General features: G+C 35.1%; 1 protein-coding gene across 4 annotated transcripts in view; it reads left to right on the forward strand.

Moving 5' to 3' along the window:
• Positions 1-27,451, forward strand: part of LOC149807215 (cystinosin-like) — a 49,225-nt gene extending 21,774 nt beyond the window's left edge. For all 4 annotated transcript variants that reach the window (XM_089963709.1, XM_089963710.1, XM_089963711.1 and 1 more), the window contains 5 exons: positions 2,041-2,140; positions 5,258-5,377; positions 9,895-10,065; positions 12,137-12,254; positions 24,370-27,451. In XM_089963709.1, coding sequence (XP_089819835.1) covers positions 2,041-2,140; positions 5,258-5,377; positions 9,895-10,065; positions 12,137-12,254; positions 24,370-24,551 — 691 coding nt within the window. In that variant the 3' untranslated portion in view covers positions 24,552-27,451. The remainder of the gene's footprint in view (positions 1-2,040; positions 2,141-5,257; positions 5,378-9,894; positions 10,066-12,136; positions 12,255-24,369) is intronic.
• The last annotated feature ends 428 nt before the right edge of the window (positions 27,452-27,879 follow it).

Genomic DNA, 27,879 nt, shown 5'->3' on the forward strand with positions numbered 1-27,879 from the left:
AATTAGAATAAAAGGTTGAATACATTCTCAAAAGTTACCAAACATAATTTGTTAAAATGCAACAGAAAGCATCCTGGTGGGAAGACCATTATAATTTATACCACCATTAATAAATATCTTCCCGATATGGCCACCATTCCTGCAAATAAGAAAGCAGTTCATTACTGACAAATGATATTTTTCTTCAAATGACTGCTTCTTCAAAACAGAATTTGACCAAACTTAACAATCAGCATCATAGCGTGAAGACCTTTTAGATTTATATATGACATTGGTTCACCATCCAATATGGCCTCTGATACTACCAATAGGAAAACCTTTAAATGACTTCTTCTCAAAGGCTTCATCTCAAAAACTGCTCAAAATAATTTCACCAAATGTAACAGAAAGCATCCATTCATAGAGGGTGTTCAGATTGGTACCAGTCTATAATCAAGCTTGTTCGGGTGAATAGAAAAGATGCTAGTCCACCATCAAATATGGCCACCAGTGCCAGAAAAATCAAATTTTATAGACAACATTCAGACATAGAGGACTTTCAGGTTGATACAAATAATGATAGTCTATCATCTAATATGGTTACCATTACTGTAAGTAGAGAAACCTTTTGTAATTGTTCTTACACCTGCTCAACAGAATCTGACCAGTTTTGAAGAAGAAAAAAGTCAAATTTAGATCACTGATCTAATGGAGATATGTTAGGTACTGATCAAAGTTTTGGTGACTATGTTGTTGTAATGAGCCTATCACATAAAACCTTGCATTTCATGTTAGGGAGAGTTAATTTTAGTAATGATATGTTTTGTAAACCTGGTTTTCCCTTTCAGCTGTATTTTAGCTATAATTTTATTGATCAGTAAATAGATCAACAGAGCCTGACCTTGCATCAGTGCACAACAAATCAATAAGTAGATTTAGATTTTAATCAGATTTGAAAGAAAGTGTCCAGGAATGGAGGTTTTACAGTTATATTTAAATTATGTTGATTAACTTAAAATTATAGTTTCCATTCCTTAAAACAGAAAACACTTTTAAATGACTTCCTTAAAAAGACTGCTCGTCCTTACCAAACTAGAATAATCTATGAATGACTTTTACTCTCCAGAATTGGACTAGACTTTACAGAAAATATCATGGCATAAAAACCTTAAAATTTTTACAAATGATGCCAATCCACCATCAAATCTGGCACCAATCCTAAACATTAATAAAAAAATTCTTAACAGAAACTGGTGATCACATTTGGAGACAAAAAACATTCTGGCATGAAGGGCTTTCAAATTTATATCAGTGACGCAGTGGTCACCATTACCAACAATAAGAAATGACTTTTCAGATATCACCAAACAGAATGTAACCAGATTTGACAGAAATCATCTTCTCGTATATAAACATTTTAATCAGTTGATGCCAGTCACTCATCAAATACGGTTGTTGCTACTAAAATAGAAAGAAACTTGTAATAGCTTCTTGTTAAAGCCATTCAAAAGAATTTCACCAAATTTGACAGAAAACATCCTAGCTTGAAGGTTTTTGACTTTTATTGACATGATGTCGATCCACCATCATATATGGTCATTGCTAAAAGTGACATCTTTATGTGAAATAAATGTTAAACAGATTTTGACCAACACTGACAGAAAGCATTTTGGTATAGAAACCTTTCAATATTAGGAGATGAAAATAGCTCCTATGACCCACAGGTCTAGACTAGTGGGTCCTGGTTAGTGGCAAGCCCAGGACTTATTGTGGAAGATCTTAGACTATATTGATTGCTCTTGCAACTATATTTATGAATTTTCTATTTTCAGTTTTTAGACTTGTGTATAAAGTGAAATGTACCGACTTATTGTTATGCATTGTGATTTGTTCAAATAAAGTGCTTAAAAATAGAACAGAGAATGAAATATCTGAGAATTATAATTACTTTCTTGTTCTATGAACTTTTTTTTTGTTGCATGATTGACCATAAGTTTGATTAATTAAATTTATAATATTTAGAATAATTTTGATGCTATTAAACTTTATTTTTATTTTCAGTGTGGTTGGTTTGAACTTTGATTTCCTTGGATTAAATATCACAGGTTTCTTTACCTATGGCCTGTTCAACATTGGGATGTACTGGATACCAGAAGTGGAGGTATGGATCAGTACTTATATGTACCTTCTATTTGTGGTCAGTTCATCTAATGCCTGCAGTCATTGGCAATAAATGATTCACCATTTAGATGACATAAGTTTTTATAAGAAAACACTTATATGCAGTAACCTTCCCAAACATAAAATTCAGAGTTCTTTGTATAAAAAAATCTGGAATTGTTGTCAGCATATCAGCTTTCCAAATTTGTTTAAGACTTTAGAATGTGATATTTTTTAATGTTCATTACTTATTTTTTTTGGTGTGTATATGCCCACCCTGTTTTTTCAAATGGCCCACCAGAGCTGGAGCAGCTATAAAGTCATTGCTTTTCTGTTTTCTGCTGCGGCCCTCGGCTTCAAGAAAAACATTTGTCAATGCCCAAGGTGTCATAAAGGTTGGACAGCACTGGCCTAACCCACCAGAAGCTGCGAACATGGCGCAGGCACTTGCTTACCAGGCAGCTAATGTTTGTGCCTGCCTCTTGTACAGACCAGCTTCAACCAATAGACAGTAAATAAAGTGTACAAAGAAGAATTAAAGTCACACTTCCACGAGGGGTATGCTAAACAGGTCATGGATGCCATTACAGAAAAAGCAAATGTTACTGGTGACGATCAGTGCACAGTATTAGTAAACCTTGCAACCTCATTAATCAAGCGAATTCACGCTGAATGGGTAATTGCAGCTGACACGACAATGAGTGAAAGATCAAACCAAATTATCAGTGGTTTTGAGAAAGCTGGACTTGTTTAATTCAGCAATTTGGGAATTTTTCACCTGAGAAGCATTTGTGAGTACCATGAGACTTGATTGACACGACGTTGCTACAGTGGCTTTGTCCAAAAATCTGTGAAGTGTGAGCTTTAATACTCTGCTGTAATTAGTGTATATATGTAGTGTTTCATTGATAATAGTGTTTCAAATTAGTGTATATATATAGTGTTTCATTGATAATAGTGTTGTCAAATTAGTGTATATACGTAGTGTTTCATTGATAATAGTGTTTCAAATTAGTGTACACACGTAGTGTTTCATTAATAATAGTGTTTCAAATTAGTGTATATACGTAGTGTTTCATGTGTTTCAAGAAATAGTTATAGCATTTTACAGGATCGTTGTTCTTTTGGATTAAAAATGCTCAGATAAAATGAAATGTGCTTTCAGAAGGATTTAAGTGTTTCAGCAACAGTTGTAGTTGAATGAAGGATCGAATTGAATAAGTATTAAATATAATTTTCATATACTGTTATTTTGTATTATTTTGTGTTCTTTCATCTTCAGTATTACTATTGTTTGAATACCTTATGCTTGTTCTCTAGTTTCCCTCTATCCTTACTTTCCTAACAATTCGATTTAAGGCTGTGAGTGTAAATTTACAATCTGTTGGATACCTTATCGAACGTATGCATTGAAACAATATAAAATTATTTATAATTCTTGTTTCAATAGGTTAAAAGAAAAAATGAAACAAACACATTTAAAAGCTAATATTTAATTACCAGATTACAGTATTGACCTTGATTTATCAAATACTAGTAGCTGTGTTAATCTCTAGGAATGAAACATTGTAAGAAAAGGTGGGGGGTCATCATCCTATGTGGCTCATTTTTCGTTGGGAATTTAAATTTGTGGTTGGGGGCAACAACGAAAACCATGAAAATTGGTCCCCCATGAAAATTGATGATAATACAGTACTATTAATCTGAGTGTTACCTGTACTTTAGTCAACATTTCTTTCAGTAACAGAAACCTGACATTGTGAGACATGTATCGACGGTAGAGATAATCTGATTACTTACCTTACATCACGAATAGAAGCAATTATTAGTTCTGGACACATTTTACATTTTTGTACTAATATGCTGGCCACTGGCCATGTTAGAGGGGTGGCCATTCTTAAGGGGTACTTTTGAACACAAACTCATCTGTGCCAAGTGATTCTGGTCATAAGAAGGTGAAGGTCGCTAGTCGGGGGGGGGGGCGCATTCAAGAGGGGGACTACTGTAGTTGTTTTTGTAATTTATGCAATGAGCAGTACTGGAAGATATTTCTACGAAAAGCGTCCCACTGATCCAGACTGTTTGGGCAGCTTCTCTTACATTAGGCAGATGTCAGCCAGGTGGTGTAAAAGTTGGAGGGTGAGTTGCTGAAGTAGGTGGGGTTGTTTGGGAGATCCCCTAATGGGGATACAGGCTTTTTTTTAAGTAGCCGGGTGTAAAGTTAAAGGTGCCATGTAAATCACCCATCTCTCAGCTGAAAAGGAAAGCACTGCAGGTGAGCAATCACAAGTCCACTTGTACCTCTTGTTACAGTTTTTGGTTAAAGATTTTCACATGTATATATGTCCTAAACCCCATGATAGATTTTCATCGTACTTGGCGTAAGTCATGAGGCTAAGGCAATTAATTTTGTGACTTACTGTTTGTTCTTTGACCCTGTGGTCAAGGTCAAAGTCAAAGAAACTATACTTTAATGTTTTGATGACAGTTTTTTGCTTTTATTTCCAAAATACTTTGATGGATTTTCTTCATACTTGAAATAATAATTATGAGGTTTAGACAATTATTTCTTTTTGTGTGCATATTTGCCTCATAGACCGTGTTGTTACATTGACAGTCATTAAACATTTTTATTAACATTTTTGTTAAAGGCTTTTATTTGTGCTATATTTCCTATACATACTCTGCCATGGATCTTTTCATCGCTGGGATGAATCATTGTGAAGTTAAAACATTTCATTCAGTGATAGATTCACTCACCACTTTGACCTTGGGATAAAGTTCACCATCACAGAGAATCTGTGTTAAAGTTTTGGTGTTAAGGCTTTTATTTGCTTATATTTTGTAAATACTGGACTTTGGATGCAAATTATGAAGCTTCAACAAATTACTATGTGAAATGCTTGCTCTGCATTTTAGCCATTATCAAAGCCATATGTTGTATAGCAATGCTTTGATCATGGGCTTCATGTACAAGTTATGGTCATCTTTTAATTTAAAGGCTTTGATATCAGTTCATTTTTTTCATGTGAGAGCAAAGAAAACAGCTGTTTAGAAAATAAGTGTCCAAACATGAGCTGCTAGTAAAACTAATATACATCAATTATTTTTTTTACAGAATGACTACAAGAAGCTACATCCAAGGGGAATTAATCCTGTAGAATTAAATGACGTTATCTTTACCATACATGCAGTCTTCATTACAGTTGTCACAATAATTCAGTGCTTGATATATAAGGTGAGATAGACATGTGATAGGAAGTAAAAATTAATACAAGGTATCAAGGTGTTAAAATAAATAAGAAATTGTTAAACTGCAGGAGAAAGTTTGATTTTTATCTCCCCAGGCCATAAGTTCAAGTAAGCTATGGTTATATGCCTTCATCTCACATCATCTGTCATCCATTCAGACCATTTCTAAGCAAACTTGGCATATGGGATTGTGGCATAATGGCTGTTCAGTTATATACTAATGAATTTGATTCATCATCAAATATGATGCCATGACTAAAATTAGAAAAAATTACTTCTCCAACAAAACTGTGCAGAATTTGATAGTATTCAGCAGAAAACATTCTGTCATGAAAAACTTTCAAGTTTTTACAAATGATGGCCATTGTTACACACACACAAAAAAAACTTTTTAATGACTTCTAGAACAAAACTTTTGAACAAAATTTTATAAAATTTGACAGAAAACATCCTTGCATGAAAACCTTTCAAGTTCATATAAATCATGCCAGTTCGTCATCAGATATGGCCATCATTACTAAAAACAGAAAACTGTGTAAACGACTTCTTCACAAAAAGTTATAGAAAAGAATTTGACAGAAAGCAACCAGGCATTAAAAATTTTTACAAATCACTACCACTGCTAAAAATAGAACAACAAACAGCTACTTTTGAAAAACAGCAACAGATATTTACTCACCTTTACAGAAAACATCACAGCTTAAAGGCTTTCATCTTTCTACAAATGATTCCAATCCAACATGAAAACTTTAAATGACATATCAGAAACTGCTTAGCAGAGTTTGACCATATAAAACAAAATCCATTATGTTATTAAGATCTTATGGTATCATACAGATATTGCCATTTCCCCAATCAAATATGGCTGTTGTAACTGAAAATAGAAAATCCTTGAAATCGTTCTCTAAAAACAGACTTTTGCAGAATGCATTTTGGTATGTAGAGCTCTTTGTTTTCTCAAACAGGTTAAACTGCCATCAAATATAGCTGTTTTTAAAAATAGACAAACCTTTGATAACTTCTTCAAAGTACCACTTAACAGAATTTGGGCAAATTTCTGTGTCTTAGCTTCTTGTTGTTGCAGGGTTTAACGCCATTTTTCAGCACAAGATAGATTATACATGGTGGCCAGTATAAATGGTGGGGAAAGACCAGAGAAAGAACCACCGACCGACGAGAAGCTACTGGTAAGCCTTCTCACATACCCACATTGGCCAAATCAGAGACTTGAACTCACGCAGGCAAAATTGAGGTGGCAGTGATCTGTAATGGTGAACGCTTTAGACCACTCGGACACTTGGGACCCCTGTCCTGACTTGAAGGCCTTTCATATTTATACAAATGACATAGCTGCCAAATGTCCTCTTTTTCCTGTATTTGTCCCATATTTTGGACCGTAATACAGGTGTACGTTTTTCTTGCTAAAAATATGTTTTTTAGTAAAAATATAATTAAAAATGTCCTGGCAATTTTCTGTTCAGAATGTGGACTCGGTTCCATTCTGATATAAATGTATCACATGTATGTAGGAATAGAGTTCTAAAATATGACTGATTCATTCGAAATCAAGACTATCATGCCTGTCTTTATCCGCCATATTGGATTTCGCAAATAGTTGCCACTATCACTGTATCTCATCTTTGTAATATTCATTTTCTAATCATGTCGAAAAGGAAAGCAGAATGTTCAGAATTTTCTCCAGGAAAGACAAGAAAACAACTGGAAGGACAATTTGGCCAACTTGTTTAGATTAGTGAAACCATCTAGTAAAGGAGAAAACTTTACGTTTTGCAAATTGTGTAAGGTGATTTCGCATTTAGGCATGGAGGCACCCATGACATACAAGAGCATGAAAAAGCTAATAAAAATCAGCTTGCTGCTTCATCATCCACAACTTAGCCTGATCTTACGATGTATATAAGTACCAGAGAGAACCTTCGTGTAATTCGATCAAAATTCAGTTTATTAAACTTCTTATAGAAATGAACTTTCCCCATTCAGTTATTAGTGTTGCTGGCAATTTATTTCACACACATTTTCCAGATAGTAAAATTGCAAAGGATTACTAGTGTGATAGAATGAAAACAGTTCATCAAGAAAATCGCACAGAATTCAGATCATCAGTGAAGAATGGTACATTGGAATTGATAATGATTGAAGAAAAAAATCAAGGTGTGGAAAAGGCTCATATAAGCAGTCTGTGTCTGAGTGTGTGTTGCACTCTTGTGCACCTTCTAAATGGGTACCTGAATGGAACAGGGTGCCCGTTTGAAAGGTGCAAAAGTACAACACATGCATCGTTGACAATAGATAATTAAGGAAGGTATGTCCTACTTTACTGATGGTTATACATGTTGTAAATAGTTACAAATGAATTTAAAAATTTAAAATCAGTACCATATTTGCTGGCCTATAAGTTGATGCAGAGTATAAGTCGAACAAGCAAATTCGGCAAATTTTCCATCCTTCATCCATATATAAGTTGATGCTAAATATAAGACAGGGTCAGATCAAGACCTTGGCTTCATCTTTTTCACTTTGTTTCTCACAGCATCACCAATTTTATCTGTAACTCCGTAACCTTTCCAGTCTGGATCAATAAATGTAACTAACAGTATCTAATTTGTTTCACATGAAGTATTTTCAATGTATTATGTACTTTGAGCTACATATGATGACTCTGACTTGAAAATTTATTGAGTTACAGATAGGATACAATTTGCAATACTGTGTGGACTTAAGCTATAATAACTTCCGGTTTCATAAATATTAAAAGTGCCAATGTATGCTACTTCAGATTACCAGCAATAGGGAAATTGCATCATTGGTGATAAAATGATTTGTGAAAACTAAAACTAGAAGGAAATAGCTTACCCAGTGGTATTAATTGATAATGGAAAATGGTACTGCACTTTTGTACATGAGTATGATCACAGTTATCAGGTAAATGAACAATAAAAGAAGATTATTATACATCTCTCTCTCTTGACTGCTCCAGTGGCCTAGTGGTTAGCGCGTCCTCCTCGGATGCAGGAGGTGTTGAGTTCAATCCCCGTCCAAATCATACCAAAGACTTATAAAAAAATGGTACTAACAGCTGCCTTGCAAGGTGCTCAGCATTAAGAGGTTAGTGTTAGGACTGGTTGGCCTGGTGTCACGATAATGTGACCGGGCGGGACATCGTGCTACATGTCTGCGGCATGATGCCCCATTGGTAGACATCACTATAAACTGCCACACTACAGACATCATAGTAATATGACTGGAAAATTGTTAAATCACACACACACACACACACACACACTCTCTCTCTCTCTCTCATCATGGGGCAAAGTTTTTATTTGATTATGAGGTGCAGTAAGAAAATTGATGCAATATCTGTCATGGTCATTCATCTTTTAACTTTTAAATTCGAATGCACCTGTATCAAATTTAAACAACGTATATTACAGACAACATATATTACTAATGCATGATGCTTTAGTGCAATTACATCTGATACAAGTTAATTTTAATACTGATGATCATGTAATTGTTTCAAATCTTCAATGTGGAGTCCAATATTTTTTTCATACACTATATCTTCCCCAAAATGAAATGTCTTTTTACACATTTTTTTTCATACTTTTGAAGAAACTATTCTGTACAAAAATTATGTGACATACGATAAAGCGATTTGGATGACAAAATCCATATATAAGTCGATTCGGAGTACAAGATGAAGCTCAGATTATCTGGTCAAAAAGTATAGTCTTATAGGCCAGCAAATACGGTATTCATTCCTAAAAATCAGTATTTTTGTCATAAGCAGTCAGTATTTTTGTATTCAGGAGTTGGCAGCTAAGAAATGATGCCATTCTGCCATCAAATACAGATGCCTTTATTAAAAGTAGAAAAACATTTGCACAACTTTATCAAAAAGAAATATTGGAAGAGAATGACTAACTTTGACTCAAATGTTCTGGCACAGGGACATTTAAGTATTGGACAAATTATGCTGATATGGTGTCAGACATGGGTAAAGCTTACAAAGTTAGAGAAACCTTAAAACATTTGCTGTTATAACATGCAATCAAAAGCATTGTAAAACTTTCTAGTGACAGCATCCTAACAACCCAGATTTATTTGGCCAGTCACAGAAGTCATTCATTTGAGTGATATCTGGCTCACTTGGGCCTTATTTTTCAGTTCTTGTATAACTCATCTATGCTTAACATTATTGAACTTTTCATTCGTTTTTCTTTTTTAAATTCAAAAGAAATTACTCTCTTTATCTAAAATTCTGAATTTCTCATAAAATTTGAGTTAAATTTCAGTATAAATACTGTATTTACTAATTGCTGTGATGATTATTGTCATCTGAAAACTTTGTACAGAAAATTATGTACTGATGAGTATGCAGTACAGTCTTTGCTTTGGCAGTAGATCAGGTAGCAAAGACTAATAATTATGTCAACCAGTCTGGATGTTTTACATGAATAGTTTGCTGGTTGTGTATTTCAGAGGGACAAGCAGAGGGTTTCCAGAGTGGCCCGTGTTCTACTTATAGGCATCTGGCTCTTTGTGGCAGTAGCTCTGATAGTGGCTCTGTGCAAAACAATTACCTGGCTAACATACCTGTATTACTTCTCCTACATCAAACTTGGGATTACCTTAATCAAATATATCCCACAGGTAAGTTTAAAATGTATCATCACTGTAAAGCATATTCATTAGAGTTCATATGAGGTTTCTGCAAATATGAAGCTGCCTTTTTCTCCATCAATACGTTCCCAATCACATTAACATTGGGGATATAAACCTGCTATCTTCCCAATTTAGACCTACTAATAAGAGAAAAATGTATCTTTTCTAGCTCTGATAGACAAAGGGCAATAACTCTTCCTTTTACCTTCCATTCCCACTGCCTTATGTCACTAGTTTTTAAGCTTCACTTCCATACTGCCAACTTCATATGTGATACCTCCCAACAACCCATGCCCATTATCATTGCCAACATTTACTATCCACCCATGACTTTTGGACTTACTGTGTGTAATAATCATTCCTCTACAGGTTATACATATAATTGTTTTAAAAAAATTTCAATTGGCAGATTTGTCAGTCATTCTTGGACGTTATCAGTCTAGCAGCAGTGCCTATTTTCATTAGTAACAGGTTATATTAGCAGCTTTTTAACACTCTGAAATATAAATATATGCTTTCTTTTCCTGTGCGGTTTTAGTAAAACATGTTGACCAAGTGCATTAATTGCAAGAAATTTAAGGCAATGTCTTGTATAGTATGTACCAAATTGTACTTAATTTCTTCCCTGCAGCATATGTGCTATGTAATCAGAAGTAGTTTGACTACAGTATTACAGAAAGTATCCAAAGGGAAAGACAACAGAAGCAAATCTAAGAAAGATAATGTTGATGTCTCAAGCATGCATAATGTAATGTGTGCACACTGTTCAGAAATACCTGGTCCAACATCTTGAACATGTATTGTTCAGTACAGTGTAGAATAGTCAGTGTGTTATGCAGTACAATGTAGAATAGTCACCATGTGTTATTCGTTAAAATGTAGAATAATCAGTGTGTTGTCCAGTACAGTGTCATATAGTCACATTGTATTATTCAGTACTTTGTAGAATGTTGTTCAGTACAGTATCAAAATAGTCACAGTGTGTTATTCAGTACAATGTAAAATAGTTGCAGTGTGTTATTCAGTACAGTGTAGAATAATCAGTGTTATTCAGTACAGTGTAGAATAGTCACAGTGTGCTATTCAGTACCATGGGAATAATCACAGTTCATTGTTCAGTACATTGCAGAATAGGCACCATGTGTTACTCAGTACAATGTAGGATAATCACAGTGTGTTATTCAGTACAATGTAGAATATACATTGTCCTATTTAACAGCGTAGATTAGTCACAAAGTGTTATTCAGTACAGTGTAGAATAGTCAGTGTGTTATTCAGTACAGTGTAGAATAGTCACAGTGTGTTATTTAGTACAATGTAGAATATTCACATTGTGCTAATCAGTACCATGTTGTTGTTGTTCTTGTAGGGTTTAATGCCTTTTTTCAGCACACGATAGGCTATACATGGCGGCCAGTAATAATGGTGGAGGAAGAACCCGGAAAAACCCAGGAAAGAACCATTGACCCACGAGAAGCTACTGGCAAGCTTTCTCACATACCCACATTGGCCGAATCCGAGACTCGAATCCGTGCAGACAGAGGTGAGATGGCAGTGATCCATAACGGATAGAGCTTTAAACCACTCAGCCACTTGGGACCCCCTTCAGTACCATGTAGAATAGTCAGTGTGCTTTTCAGTGCCATGTAGAATAGTCAGTGGTATTCAGTACAGTGTAGAGTAGTCACATAATGTTATTCAGTACAATGTAGAATATAGTGTGTTATTGAGCACAATGTAGAATAGTCACAGTATGCTATTCAGTACCATGTAGAATAGTCAGTGTTATTCAGTACAATGTAGAATAGTCACAATGTGCTATTCAGTATCATGTAGAATAGTCAGTTATTCGATACAATGTAGAATAGTCACAGTGTGCTATTCAGTACCATGTAGAATAGTCATTGTTATTGACTACGGTGTAAAACACTTCAAATATGCTCCTGTTGGCAAGTGGTTTGTGTTTACAAAAAAATAAAAGTCTTGATGATTTGTACAATTTAATAAAAACTTTGAAGAAAAAAAGATGTTATACCTGACACATCTATTTGCTTTGTAGGCCTACATGAACTTCAGGAGAAAAAGCACAGAAGGATGGAGTATTGGAAATGTTTTACTAGACTTCACTGGAGGAAGTTTCAGTATTTTGCAGATGTTCCTTTTGTCATACAATAATGGTAAGTATTCATTTCTGCATAGATGTTGGGCAGTCTTTGTGTGGATGAGTGAGCTTATGGTATTTTTCTGTGTCCATGTTTTGTCCAGCCATCAGTATTTGCTGTTTTCAACGTTATATAAAACAAACACTGGATCAGTTTCAAATAAACTGTCAGAGAGCATCCTACTGTGATGAGCTTGGGTTTTGAACAAGTAATGCTAGTTGAAGTTAATCATTAGATGTGGCCATGGATTACTAAAAATGAGAAGTCCTTTAATCAATTTCTTCTCCAGTAGAATTGAACACAGTTTGATTAATTTTGCCATACACCCTCCTGGCATGAAGGATTTTCATTTGTTTACAAATTATGCCAATCTGCCATCAGATATGGCTGCTATTGCTTACAAAGCAAAACCTTTAAAACTTCTCAAAAACTTCTCGGTAATATTTGACCAGATTTGACAGAAAGCATCCTATCTTTAAGGTCCTTCAGATTTATACAAATGATGTCAATATATATATATTGAAATATACATTAACCTACTACCTAGACACTAACCTGTTTTAAGTTGAAATTTATAGGTCATGGAAATATAGATTAGCCTGCTGCCTAGACACTAACCTATTTGAAGTGGAAAAATATAGGCCATTGAAATATACATTAGTCTACTACCTGGACACTTACCTATTTGAAGTGGAAAAATATAGGCCATTGAAATATAGATTAGCCTACTACCTGGGCACTAACCTGTTTGAAGTGGAAATGTATAGGCCATTTAAATATAGATTAGTTTACTGCCTGGACACTAACCAGTTTGAAGTGGAAATATATAGGCCATTGAAATATAGATTAGCCTACTACCTGGACACTAACCTATTTTTAGTGGAAAAATATAGGCCACTGAAATATAGGTTAGCCTCTGTTTTCATCTTTAATCACCAAATGTACACGTGAATACATCTGGAAAACCATAAGTCATAAATTTAAACTATCAAAACGAGGTAAATTTTACATTGTTTGGCAAAGAATTTGAATTATTTTTCATTTAATTTTCATGTTTTTTCTTTATTATGAATTTTTTTAAATTGATGAAGATTGAAAAAGTCTTAATCTTATAAATTTTTAGATTTGTCTGCCAGTATCCAAATGGTGAATCTGATATGAGAAACTGGTTATAAATTGGTGGCAACTTAATTCACTGAAAAAACTTGTGGTTGAAAGGAAATGTGGATCTCTGGTGTAATCATTTTACAGACTCCCTCCAATTACTGGAAAAATAATTTTCCACACAATTATATATGATGTTTTTCACTTGATTAAAACAAAATGGTTACTTATCACCTGCTGCACTCCTAAATGTGTTTTTATGTATTAAAGTTGTCCAAGTGAGGAGTCGTCAATGGCTGCCAAGTATAATTTTGTAATCCAGCAAAAACTACTTTCTACCACTGTAATTATTGCTATATTGTGACTCATTTTCTTTTCGAGTTTCCTTGATAATAATTTCCTGCTTGTGGTAACTGCACCAGCAACGATAGATAGAGCACTAAAGCTATTCTATTCCTCCACCAACTGTCATTGTGATGGCTATTCCAGTCACACCAAGCCCCACTATGACCACAGAAGCTATGCCACATGCTACATCTGTTATTCTACTGGCGCACTTATATTGCTGTAATATTCATTGTTGTTTAACAATTTCCACCTGCAGTTGTGACTCAGTGTCATTGATCTTAGTGCATCGATACTGTTGAGGGTCATCCATTATGTAAGGTGTAAAAGTTCAATACAGGAAATGTAGTTTGCCTGCACAAGACTTTTATCAGTTGGTGCTAATCTAAAATACTGTAGTATCATAAATTTTCGTGGGGGACCAATTTTCTTGGTTTTCGTTGTTGCCCTAAATCACGAATATAAATCCCCAATGAAAAACAAGCCACGTAGGATGATGCCCCCCTCCTTTTCTTACAGTGTATTATTCCTAGAGATTAACACAGCTACTAGTATTTGATAAATCAAGGTCAATACTGTAATTTGGTAATTAAATATTAGCTTTTACATGTGTTTCTTTTATTTTTTATTTTAACCTTTTGGAACAAGAATTATAAATCATTTCATTTTGTTTCAATGCACATGTTTGATAAGGTATCTGATAGCCATAATTTTACACTCACTGCCTTAAATCGATATGTGAGGTAAGTAAGGATAGAGAGAAAATAGAGAAAAAGCATAAGGTATTCAAACAATAGTAATAATGAAAATGAAAGAAAAAATAATACAAAATAACAGTACATAAAAATTAAGTTTAATATTTATTCAAATCGATCCTTCTGAAAGCACATTTCACTTTATCCATGCATTTTTAATCCAAAAGAACAACAATCCTGTAAATTGCTATAAGTATTTTTTAAAGAACTATTCTTAATGAAACACTATGCATATACACTAATTACAGCAGAGTATTAAAGCTCACACTTCACAGATTTTTGGACAAAGCCACTGTATCAACATCGTGTCAATCAAGTCTCATGGTACTCACAAATGCTTCTCATGTAAATAATCCCCAAATTGCTCAAATAAACAAGTCCACCTTTCTAAAAGCCACTGATAATTAGGTCCGATCTTTCACTCATTGTCATGTGAGCTACAATTATCCATTCAGCAGGTTGGGGTCTAAGTTACCACTCTTAAGCCACTGTGTTAACATCATGATCGTCAGAAAGTACTGATGGTGCAACTTGATGGACAGTGGTTTAATTAAGAGATCATTCATATGTACTTTAATAACTGATTGGCCTAGTGTTGTTGGCTGCATTGGCTTCCTTTGATGTTGAGCACTCAAACGAAAACATAGCGAAAGTGATTAATGTTGACCCTCATAGAGATGGAAGTATTGTTTCAGTGTTGTTGGCTGCATCGGCTTTGACTGATGTTGTTCACTTGGTTGAAAACACAGTGTAAGTATTGAACTTGCCTTATGCTGATACAGGTGGTAGAATTGTTTGAAACATTAAAGTGACCGCCGTTTTCGTCTGCATAGTTTTATTCTTTTGTATTCTTTATTTTAGGTATTTGTAGAGGTTAAACCATGAAATTAAATACCTACTAATATGCTAATTTTGACAGGCAAAACCACGAATTTAGGTACTCACGAAAATGCCTTTTTAAAATACAAAACAATGAAAATTAAGCCCAACGAAAATAAATAACACTGCCAAATACTATTAATTTCCCTTCTATCCTACCCTGTTATCTCCCTATTATTTCCAATACAACCATTACTATTCACCCCATGACTTTCTCAAATTCTTTTACTAACCCATTAACATGATTAATATTGTGGAAGGCTTTTGGATACTGCTCACGTATTTCAATGATAAATTCTGTTACTGTATAGTGAAAACAATAAATACCAGTTTGAGAAAGATATGAAATAGTATCATCTGTGTGGGTCCATAAACCACTTCCAGATGCATTCAAAGACCTGCCAGCAATTACGATTTTGCCATAAGTCTTACGAAAATGACCCTTATAATACTGACTTACAGAATAAATGGCAAAACTGTGGAAATGTGATTGTTGTGTTAAAATCCGGATAATTGACTCATCAGTGTTTGGTTTGGATTCGGGTTTCATATTAGCTTTAGTGGAATTAGAGAACCAGACTGACTATATAGTAGTACCTCAGATGCTTTAAACTGCACATATTTTGCTGAGAAGCATCTGCAGGATCAAATTGTTGATTATAAATTTTTTTAATGGCGTCCAGTTACCGATACATGTTAAAAATGAAAGGTAAAAAAAATATGTCTCTTAACTCATTCGGCCTCAGAGGTTATTGTCGTTTTCGCCTAAAATGCGAGTCGGAAAGACATTTTGGGGGCTATTTCTGAATACATCGTAATACATCTGCTTTCAACAGATTTTCCATGAGACTAATGCCTAGTTGTATTAGAAACATCATTTTCCATTTGTTATTTTGCTTACGCATGAGCAGAAGGGTAAAAGTTATTTTTTATTTTTTATTTTTTTTTCATTTTGCTCAATGGGCCCATCATTTTGATATGAAGACTGCTCTTTATTTCAAATGCCCACCTTATCCTACTTTTTGCAAAGGTTCACCTGTCTGTGTGCAGTTCAGACCAGTCTGCCTTAGATCTAAGGCCAAAAAGTCTAAAATCGGGACACAAAATCGCATTTTGACCACGAGCGAAATTTGGGTGAGAAAAAAAAACCTGGTCCAAAAAATGAGGTTATTCCCTCTGTATTTTGTAATGCAACTTGAACTTCAGATTATTTGGTAATATTGTAGAGCTATATCTGCCTGCTTTTTTGTAATACCACCTATGTTGGTGTATCTTAAATGACCTTGATGCTGCAGAGCTCCGAAATATGATACATCATCATCACACCTACAGGTGGGATTGGGGCCGAATGAGTTAATCAAGTTTATGGAAATTTCTTAGAAATTGTCAAAGAATGGCTATTTTTTTAATTTATGTGCAATACTGAGGCACAAATGATGAAATAAGTATCATTCAGATTTGGTGATGTCACCAAAATTCTCCCATTAACTCATTCGGCCCTGAGGTTTTTGGTCATTTTCGCCTGAAATGCTAGTAGGAAAGACATTTTGGGGGCTCTTTCTGAGTACATCGTAATACATCTGATTTCAACAGATTTTCCATGAGACTAATGCCTGGTTGTATTAGAAACATCATTTTCCATTGGTTATTTTGCTTGCGCATGAGCAGAAGGGTAAAAGTTGGAGTTTTTTTAATTTATTTTTTTAATTTATTTTTTGCCTAATAGACCCATCATTTTCATATGGAGACCACTCTTTACTTCAAAAGCCCACCTTATCCTAGTTTTTGCAAAGGTTCGCCTGTCTGTGTGCAGTTCAGACCAGTCTGCCTTAGATCTGAGGCCAAAAAGTCTAAAATCCGGACACAAAATTGCATTTCGACCATGAGCGAATTTTGGGTGGAAAAAAAATGGGTAAAAAAATGAGGTTATTCCCTCTGTATTTTGTAATGCAACTAGAACTTCCAGATTATTTGGTATCATTGTAGAGCTATATCTGTCTGCTTTTTTGTAATACCACCCATGTTGGTGTATCCTAAATGACCTTGATGCTGCAGAGCTCGGAAATAGGGTACAGCCTCATCACGCCTACAGGCGGGATTGGGGCTGAATGAGTTAAAAAAGTTTTAATAATCAGTACAGAAGATTAAAAAGAAATATTCCAATTGTTCTAAATAAAGCAGGAAAGGACACAATTACATCTGTTGGACATTGCATGTTGATTTGACTATGTTACATAGCAGGAGATATGATTGCTGTCATCATGTGAAATCAAGAAAATAAATTCCAAGAATTACTTTAAGAGATAGTCACAAGCCGTTGAGCTGCAACTGAACTTTGTGAAAATGTGCTAGCGGTAAATAAGGTGTATGTGTACTTTACAAGCTTTCAGATGAACATGATGTTTACTGTCGATGTATCAGTTTGGAATGTGGAACTTTTTAAATACACGTTTTCCAACTTGTAAATAGAAGTACATGATATTTTGTTGCACCTTACTGAAAACTTGCCAAACTTATCGAAAAAAATCATCTGCCTTACTGAGACGATCTTGTTGTGGTTGGCAGGTCTGCAAGCACATGAAGTACTTGCTGATCAAAGTCATTTCACAGCTTATTGTCAGTAACTGGTACTATACTGCCACTTATATTGCTAATAGTATTACTGCCAAATTAAGATCACAATGTAGTCTAGTCCGACAAGCTGTTTACTAATTTATTTTTCATCCTAAACAACACAAAGTGTATTTTTGAATTTGTTTATATGCCCCTTAGCACCTTGAAAATCACTTTATGTTACTTGGTTTGACATGGCTGTTTTCAGCATGGTTAGTACCATGTTAATATCATTCATTTGGTTGCTGATTGGTTTACAGTTGACTCCAAGTGTATTAGTGTGTTTATTTTTGCAATGGCAGAGTCAAATTTAGATCTCAAATTATCAAATGTAATGCTGGCTGGTTTTCCCCAATACTTCATTAATTTAATAATGTTATGAGATACCATATTGTTTCTACATAGCTCAGAAAGCTGGTCACTTATCAACAACTGTCCTTTTTGTCCACCAGTCCTGCTTGTGAGCAAGTTTATTCCAACCTTAGCTACATCTAGTTCAGTTCATAGTGTTCCCAGTAGAAGCATGTACATTATTGTATGCTGTTTCCAGCATGGATGTATCACTGTAATAATATTGGGCTTTCCAAAAACATTAAGAGTTTTAGAGTCTCCTTGTACATTTTGTACTTATTGATCAAATGTTATCAGTGTAATCAGTGTAATCAGTGTTATCAGTGTAATCACTGTAATCAGTGTAATTGTCATTGAGCATCATAATTTGGTCATTCATGGCATTGATGAATTTTTTTCCACCGCATCCTGCTCAGGGCTGTTCCAGTAAAACATATATCCCCCCTGGGGACAGCACTTCAGAAAAACTTCTGTAGGAGGTTGTGTTTCGAACTATTTTGATTCTGACAGTGGAAGGTTGGTTAGAAAAATCACTTCTGTTGTGGGTTGTGCTAACAAAATGAGAAATCACTGGTGGGGTTGTCAGAAAGATGAAAAGAAAAAACGAATATATATTTAAAATTGCATCTACCCCCCTCCTAGCGGTCTAACATGAATAAAACATTGGGTCAGAAAATGATACCAGTACACGCAAGTGCACATAATTTATACGAATTTTAAAACAGTGATACGCGTTCAGCAAATTACATCAACGCCGCGGATATAAAAAATGTACTTTGCACAGTATACAATTTTTATTAAACTTTTAACTTTAACTTTAAAAGTGCATTTCGCGATGTAATTCGCGCTGCCGCAGCTGTCTCACAACACTTTATGCGACATCCAGATATCTGGATACTTCGGTTCGACATGAATAGCTGTTAAACTAAATTTGATTCGTTCATTGGCCCTGGAACAGGCATTTTATGGAGTTTTAGCCTTACTTTAATCATGGAAGTTTTACAAATGTGTGTTTCCAATAAGGGCCACACAGGAAACCAAAATGGTTGAATCACAACACGGTTTGTCTTCAGAGGACGTTTTCAGTCGGCAAATACTGGCTGGTTGTTGTTGTTGTTGTTGTTCTAGGGTTTAACGCCATTTTTCAGCACAAGATAGGCTATACATGGCGGCCAGTATAACTGGTGGAGGAAGAACCCTGGAAAACCCAGGGAAAAACCACCGACCCACGAGAAGCTACTGGCAGGCTTTCCCACGTACCCACACTAGCCGAGCCTTGGACTCAAACACATGCAGACAGAGGTGAGATGGCAGTGATCCGGAACGGTGAGCACTTTAGACCACTTGGTGCCCCCAATACTGGCTGGTGATAGCTATCATGACAATGAATTTCATGTATATCGGTCTGTTGGACATTGGAAAAATGTCACTGGAAATACCAGTGTGTGATTTTGAGCCCAAAATTGATGTTGAGTGCGAGTCCGATGTACGTGTTGGATGGAAAATATGCTGGTTATATTTATTAAATATACCCATGTCTAAACAAGCAGACTATGGGAATGTTGGACTTTAAACCCTAATACAGCATTATGGAAGAGAAAAATCTGGCATAATTGGCAGCAAAACACTGATTCAAGGAAGTGAATCTTTGGCAGGGTTCATGTTAGTGAAAACTGACAGAGGTCTCAGAAATGCTTATAATCACGCATATTTGGACGCCAATTTTTTTTATTTAGGTGGGCGGTAAAATTCAAAGACTTGCCAGTCCTGCTTCAGTCACCTGCATAGTGGGAAAATGTATTGAAGTTAGCTGTGATGATATTTACAATGACAGAATTTAGTGGTTGAAAGCCCCCCCCTCGTCGCCATTATAAGAGTACATCAAAAGAACATGCTGCAGTAGCTAAGTGACGAGATCAAAGGCTTTGACTGGCAGCTGGGTGGGAAAATCTACTGATATTTACAGTGCTTGAATTCGGAGGCAGAAATACCCAGAGATGTACATGTAGTCATTTATAACAGTACATCAAATAAACAACTTGAGCTTTCATTCTTGTGTTCATTTCCGAGTGTAATGGAATAAACAGTGCACATGACCTCGGAATCATGACATGTTGAGATATAGACTTGAATGAGTATTTTGGGGTTCAACGGCAAACTGACGAAGATTGTGAGATTCAGGAGAGGGCTAAAGTTGCTAGAACTGATCGTTTGAAAGGGACATTAGCCAAGTGTAAGAAAGTGTGTGATGCCTAGCTTAGTGCTTTGAATAAGACCTTCCTTGGATCGAAAAAAATTCAGACTCACTCTGATGGACAAGCAAAAGCTATGTCAGTGTTATAAAGAATGTAGAAATTAAACTCTATGGCAACCAATAGTTCTTATAATTGGCATAGTTTTCTGAGACGGGACTGCAACTTTTCCTGATGGGACTCATATTTTTACCAAAATGGGAGCCATGGACTCTTAGTTTTAAAATCCTAATGAGACCTCTGGTTCAAAATTTTTCTTTTTGGGACAAACAAAAGCTGTCGCCATAGATGTGTCTATACTGATATAAATTTGATCATGAGCACTCAAAATTTTAAGTTACTGAATTTTAATATTGTGGTGTTTGCACAAACTTACAGTGGGAACTGAATTAGTGCAGTCCTGAACTCTTGAGTTTTGTGCAGAAATATGGAATCCAAGCAGAATACATCCAGAAATGTAGAGGTTTTCAATCTTGGATTTAGTCTCCCCATTGTGTTTCACACTGATGTGCATATTTACAGAACATTTGTATAGTAGTAGGAAAAGTAAGTGAGAAATTTAGATACATATCATAAACAAGACAAACAGTATGTGGGGGGAGAAGATCATAAGAACAGGCTGGAATGGAGAAGAATAATAAAAACAAAAATGAGTATAAGTGTGCCTCTTTTTTATGTGTGCAACATTATTTTCTTAGCTTCAGTAAGAAATTTCATCAAAAGGAAGACAATAAAGGGTGTACAGTTAACTAAACCAACATAAATTTAGCTACTTAAAAGCTGTATCAAATTGATTTTAACCTTCTGGTCTGTTTCTGTCCATTCTGGTGGTATGTCCACTGAATCAGTATGGTTGGAAAAAATATTTGGCAAATTTAAAAAATTAAAAATCTTTTGGCAGATTATGATTGTACCCTACTTCTGCCTGAGAGATGTGAATAATTTTATTTCTTGGTTTGTTGATTGTGGTTGTTGCTCAATTCAAATGCATCATTGAAAAACATTGATGCATTCTCATACTTTGTTACAAATATTTATTACAGATGCATATCATCAGATATTGGTGAATATAGCTTGAATAAGTTATAACAGTTCTAGTTGGAACAATGAACATTGTTAAGAGAAAATTTAAGTGAGCTAAAATGTAAACTTTTTGGCAGTGTGTGATGCAGGATTACTCAAGACATTTCCATCTCATATGCTCACCATGAAAAATCCATTTGCACCAACTGATGATGACTTTTAGGTAACTGTCAGAAAGGCATAATTGACGATATTCTAAGGTCTACAAAAATTACCCGAGTCAAAAGTTATAAACTCATACAGCTGTGGCAAAAATGATTGACTAGTACCTTTGCTGCTGTTGCCACATTTGATTATTTGGTTGATTCAGTGTGGTTTGATTTTGTTTTATTTTTTTACAATATATTAGGTGGAGGAAGAACCCTGAAAGACCATCAACCTAAATTGGTTGATCTGTGACACAAACTCACTCTGTGAGATGTTTAAGTGATGTAAAAGCAAGCACCTTAGTACACTTGGGCACATGGAGCCTCTGTTGATTTGACGTTTATCTCCAACAGCTGAAGTCATTTAGACATGAGATCTTGGGGTTTCATTAGATCATTATGGTCTTTACACCATTTTCAGATGAAGAGAATCTAAGAATCTATATATGGCAGCCAGTTTTACTGATGAAGAAAATCCAAGTCCTTTTGAGACACCAAACACCACTTATGTAGAACCACTGACCTTCCACAAGTAACTGGCAACATTCTCATTAGCACATTGGAGGCAAGTAATCACATGACAAGCATCTTGTACCACTGCCATGGAAGCCCCTCAGATCTGTATCACAAGACAAGCATCTTATACCACTCTGCCATGAAAGCTCCTCAGGCCATAGGTATAAGTCTCATATGAAAGACTAGAAGTGGGAGATAGAACCTGTGACAACTGGATTGAAAGTGCAGAATGTTACTGCTAGGCCATCAGTGATGATTATGATGCTGTTGACAATACAGTTAACTGCAATGACATTGATTTTATGAGTGCTCTGGGGAAAATGATTCCTTGACTTTCATCCATTTTTTTAAATCTATGATATAAAAATGTTTGACTTGCTATATTTTTTTTATAACTTTATATTAGTCTTGCAACAAGGCGTAAAAATAAGACATTAGTAACTTTAAAAGATGTTCTTACAAGAAATGATATAGTGTAAAAGTAGACAAATGATGCAACATCACTTCCACAGGCATCATTGGTTTTTTTCTGACAAATCATATAAGTTTACCAAAACATTTATTGGAAAAAATAATAACAATGAATCATAGAATCTGACCACACGTTTAAAGCAATACATGATTTAACTATTCTAATCAAAAGCAGCATGCCCGAGAACAAAGAAAAATAGCAAGACATTGATCACTTTAGGAAACACAGTGTTTAGTAAGGATACAAATTCATGATTTCTATATTAGAATAGAAATATCTATTATAAAATCTGTATTCATGGATGTTAAATTAGTAGGTATTAAGGGACTGATCAATGACATCTACAAATAATAAGCCACCATGAAAATCTGTGATTTCACAGTATCAGAGACATACTTGGCTGACAGACAAACAAACAAAAGGACAAAAGACTGATTATAATGAATGAATACAAATAAAAATACGCAGTAGATTATATGATGTATATGAAATCAGTAGATTACCTCCAGCCAGCTGTCATTTAAATCGCTTCTGTCCCCAACCCAATATTAAAATCGCTTCTACCGCCCACTAACCCATAGCCAGAAATTATGTTAAAAAAATATACTTCTGTAGGGGGCAGTGTTTCTCGATTAAAACACATCTGACGGTGGATCATAATTTTTTTAAACTGCTTCTGTTGTGGGTTGGTTGAATTTGAAAGTGCCTTCCCCCCGGGGGGTATATGTTTTACTGGAACAGCTCTCACTGCCTGGGTCACATACATAAACTTGCTGTTGTTCTTGCTGTGTTCTCCCCGCATTGCATCTCCGGTGAGAGAAATGCTGCCTAATATTTCACAGCTGATAAATGCATGCAATATCCCAGAATCCCTGATCTTATCTGCCTTGCTGAGCTCTGTGAAACTGCCAGCAATTAACCTGGGCATCCTGTTAATAATATCAGTCACTTTAATGTTGTTATTTTTATCTGGCCATATTGATTTTGAAAAACAACAAGTTCATCTCAGTGTACTCTGTTGAAGTCTATTAATGTGGCAAATTTTTGATGTATTGCAACATAAATACAGCTTAATATATCCAGTTCAATTTTTTTCTTCATCTAAAAATATCCATAGTCATTATTCTAATTAGAATAAGTTCCAAAAACCACTGCAGTATTTTTGTATAACGTAGCCACTGGATTGGTTGACTATGTCACAGCAGCAAGTCCCACTCTAGCTTCCTGCCCACTTTAGGAGGATCTGTTATTGTTTGTATTGGCAATGTTGATGTCCACAGTGACCACTTTTACTGGCATTGATTTACTTGATAAATTCACATGTGGGCACTACACAGTAAGAATCAAAATACATGTTTCATGGATCAATGTAATATGAAACCCAATGATTTCCTTACCTTCATGTGAATCTAAATTAATTATTCCTGTTTCATGGATCCATGGCATTCATGTTGAGCACTGTATCATTTTGTAAGTCATGTGCATAGTACTTAGTAACATATGATGCCCTGCAAGCTAGGATATCCTCAGAAATTTTAACAATATGTCAGGTACAGTGCTTGTTGGCCTTGTTAAGCTGTGCTGTCTTCTGATAAATCTGCTTTATCTTTTCAGATGACTGGAGTTCAATATTTGGCAATCCAACAAAGTTTGGCTTGGGATTTTTCTCAATACTGTTTGACATGTTGTTTATTATTCAGCACTACATCCTGTATAGACACAAGGCATCATACGAGATTCTTATCGACAGTCCTGAAAAAGATATTGATGATATCCTCAAACCAACCTCAACCTGACAGTAAATCAGTGTTATTTTTTTATTGAGAAACTGATAGTTTATTATGCCATTTTTTAGATAATTGGCAGTGATATTGGAATGAAATGAATTTTTTATATATAGTTAATTGATATTAAAACAATTTGTCTCTTGTACATACTGAAGGCATATTGGGATCACTTTGCCTGATGATAGCTGTGGAAGCTGTTATTCAGCAATGAAGTAATAAATTGATTCAGCATTTTTAATGGGAATATTCAGCCTTCAAACTTTTCATTACTGTAGTAATACTCATTTGATTCAAAGCTATTATATCAATTTTTAAAGTTTTTGCTGAGATTTGTTTGTCTGTGTTGGTTTAAACGGCAATTTCAGCGCATTATTGACTTTATAAAATGTGGAAATGGGAGCTAAATGCCTTTTCAAGAACACATCGAGGCAGCCAACCTATGCTGGTGGATATATAACCCACAACCCGTGGATGACTCTTCCATCACAATACCAGCTGATCTACCATGGCTTCCAGTTTTTCTATGAAGATAATAATGATAGAAGCTGAAATTGATTTATCCATCACAGGGCTGTACCATTTTGTCTTAATCTAGGTATTGCACAGAATTGTACATGTACCATTTTGGCTTTATCTAGGTACTGCATAAGACTGTACCATTTTGGCTTTATCTAGGTACTGCATAAGACTGTACTATTTTGGCTTTATCTAGGTACTGCATAAGACTGTACCATTTTGGCTTTCTCTAGGTACTGCATAAGACTGTACCATTTTGGCTTTATCTAGGTACTGCACAAGACTGTACTATTTTGGCTTTATCTAGGTACTGCATAAGACTACCATTTTGGCTTTATCTAGGTACTGCATAAGACTGTACCATTTTGGCTTTATCTAGGTACTGCATAAGACTGTACAATTTTGGCTTTATCTAGGTACTGCACAAGACTGTACTGTTTTGGCTTTATCTAGGTACTGCATAAGACTACCATTTTGGCTTTATCTAGGTACTGCATAAGACTGTACCATTTTGGCTTTATCTAGGTACTGCATAAGACTGTACCATTTTGGCTTTATCTAGGTACTGCATAAGACTGTACCATTTTGGCTTTATCTAGGTACTGCATAAGACTGTACCATTTTGGCTTTATCTAGGTACTGCATAAGACCGTACTATTTTGGCTTTATCTAGGTATTTCAAGAAGAACTGAATTAATGCCATTTCCTTTCCCATAATGTCACACCAGCACATTCCACTGTGATGAAAATAGGAATGTTGTTGTTGTTGTTGTTTTGGGGTTTAACGCCATTTTTCAGCACGATAGGCTATACATGGCGGCCAGTATTAATGGTGGAGGAAGAACCCGGAAAACCCCGGAAAGAACCACCGACCCACGAGAAGCTACTGGCAGGCTTTCTCACATGCCCACATTGGCTGAATCTTAGACTCGAACCGCCGCAGACATAGGTGAGATGGCAGTGATCCGTAACGAAGAGCGCTTTAGACCACTCGGCCACTCGGGGCCCCAAAATAGGAATGTTCACAATATTTATTACATTTTGTGTATTGTAGCCACTAAATATTTGCACTCTTACAATTATATACAAGAAATGCTGTATTTTTAAAAGTGGTAAATGGGTTTGTCTTCGCTCATTCTTTACAATGAATCAGGAGAAAATGATCAATTTTCCATGATCAAAATGCTGTTGATGTCTGTGATAAACAAAATAAGAAGAAATAACATAAGAAATAAATTAATTTATACATGAAAGTAAAGAAACTGTAATTTTGCATTATTTTAATATTGAATTATGTTTCATTCAGTCAACAGATTGTTCAATGAAAGAACATGTCATTTGTCTTAATTATGTGTCCTTCATAACAGTTGGTTTGCTTTTTTAATGATCGCAGTTATTATGAATTAAACTGCATAAAACCTTTGAATAAAATCAATTACATTCTTAATGTTATAAAGTATCAGATGATTTTAGACTAAAATGTATTGGACTTGTCATAGTTGTATGTATGTGCACTATTTCTTTCAAACACATGCAGATACACATAGTAACATACATTTATTGACAGTTGAACAGTGTTAAATACAACTGACAAATTTAAGTTGCATGTAACAGATACTGCACCATCTAAAATATAATGCCAAAACTCCTAAAAAATTTGAAAATGTCTCTGTAAGGGGCTGTCCATTTAGAAGGGGGTAACCCAAATGCATATGCTTGCATGTGGGGGGGGGGTCTACTGATAATGTATGTACACATAGGAAACGGTGGATGGGTGGGGTGAAACCTCAATAATAATTTGTCTACATTGGCCTTCAAATGAGCCACAGTTGTGCAGCTCATTTCTTTGATGCAGCCAGACATTAAACGTTGGTGGACTATCTGTTTTATTAAACATGTTAATATTATTAATCTTTGATTGTTTCTGCATGGATTAAATATAGACCTTTTTATAGAATTTGGGAGGGGGGTGCGTCAAGCTTACGTACGCAGGGGTATGTGTAAAAATGTATGCATGTGTACAGGGAGGGGGAGGGGGAGGGTCAAGCTTTGCAAGATTTTTGTGTACGTACTAAATGGATGGCCCCTAACGGGAAAACAATATGTGCTCAGATTTTATAGATGTAATTTTAAAAAAATTAATTTCATCAAGTACATATTATACATGACCCATTATTTTACTTTAATTTGTAGATTTTTTATAAAAATACATTGGTAATGACTAGACTACAATATTTTTTTTTTACTTCCAGCTTAGATAACATCAGGGATTAATAAATTTAAAAAACAGCTGGCATGAACCCAGTTTACAACAAGGACTGTAACCTTGTAACCAGTCCATTTTACATTTAGTAGCAAAGAGAAGACATTTAAAAAAAAAATGTCACTCATAATTATTTATTTTGTTGAAATATTTTGCAACTTATTTCTGGAAAACTTGTAGAACAAATCATGGTATAGTGTATAGTACAAGTCACATGGGTCATGTAGGCATTTTAGAATTTGATTCTTCATACCTTTAAGAGGTAAGTATTCACTTCATCCGGATTCATATATATCCATATTCCTTTGGAAGGTCATTATGTTGATGCCCTGAGAGATGCATATGGCAAAATCAGTGTTAAAGTAGGTAGACATTTTTGGAAGAAATTAATCCAACGGTGTGATCAGTAGAATCCAGACTGAATGTTGTGTGCTGTGATATCACAATGAAGGCTATGCATATTGATAAATAGATTCATATTACCCTATATTGTGACGATTCCATTCGACGCACTCTTATTTTGACCCAAGATTAGTACATGGCCACCATTGTAAAAGT

The sequence above is a fragment of the Sinohyriopsis cumingii genome, chromosome 1 (genome assembly GCF_028554795.1).
Source record: "Sinohyriopsis cumingii isolate HCF-2022 chromosome 1, ASM2855479v2, whole genome shotgun sequence".
In the NCBI taxonomy this organism is placed as follows: Eukaryota; Metazoa; Mollusca; class Bivalvia; order Unionida; family Unionidae; genus Sinohyriopsis; species Sinohyriopsis cumingii.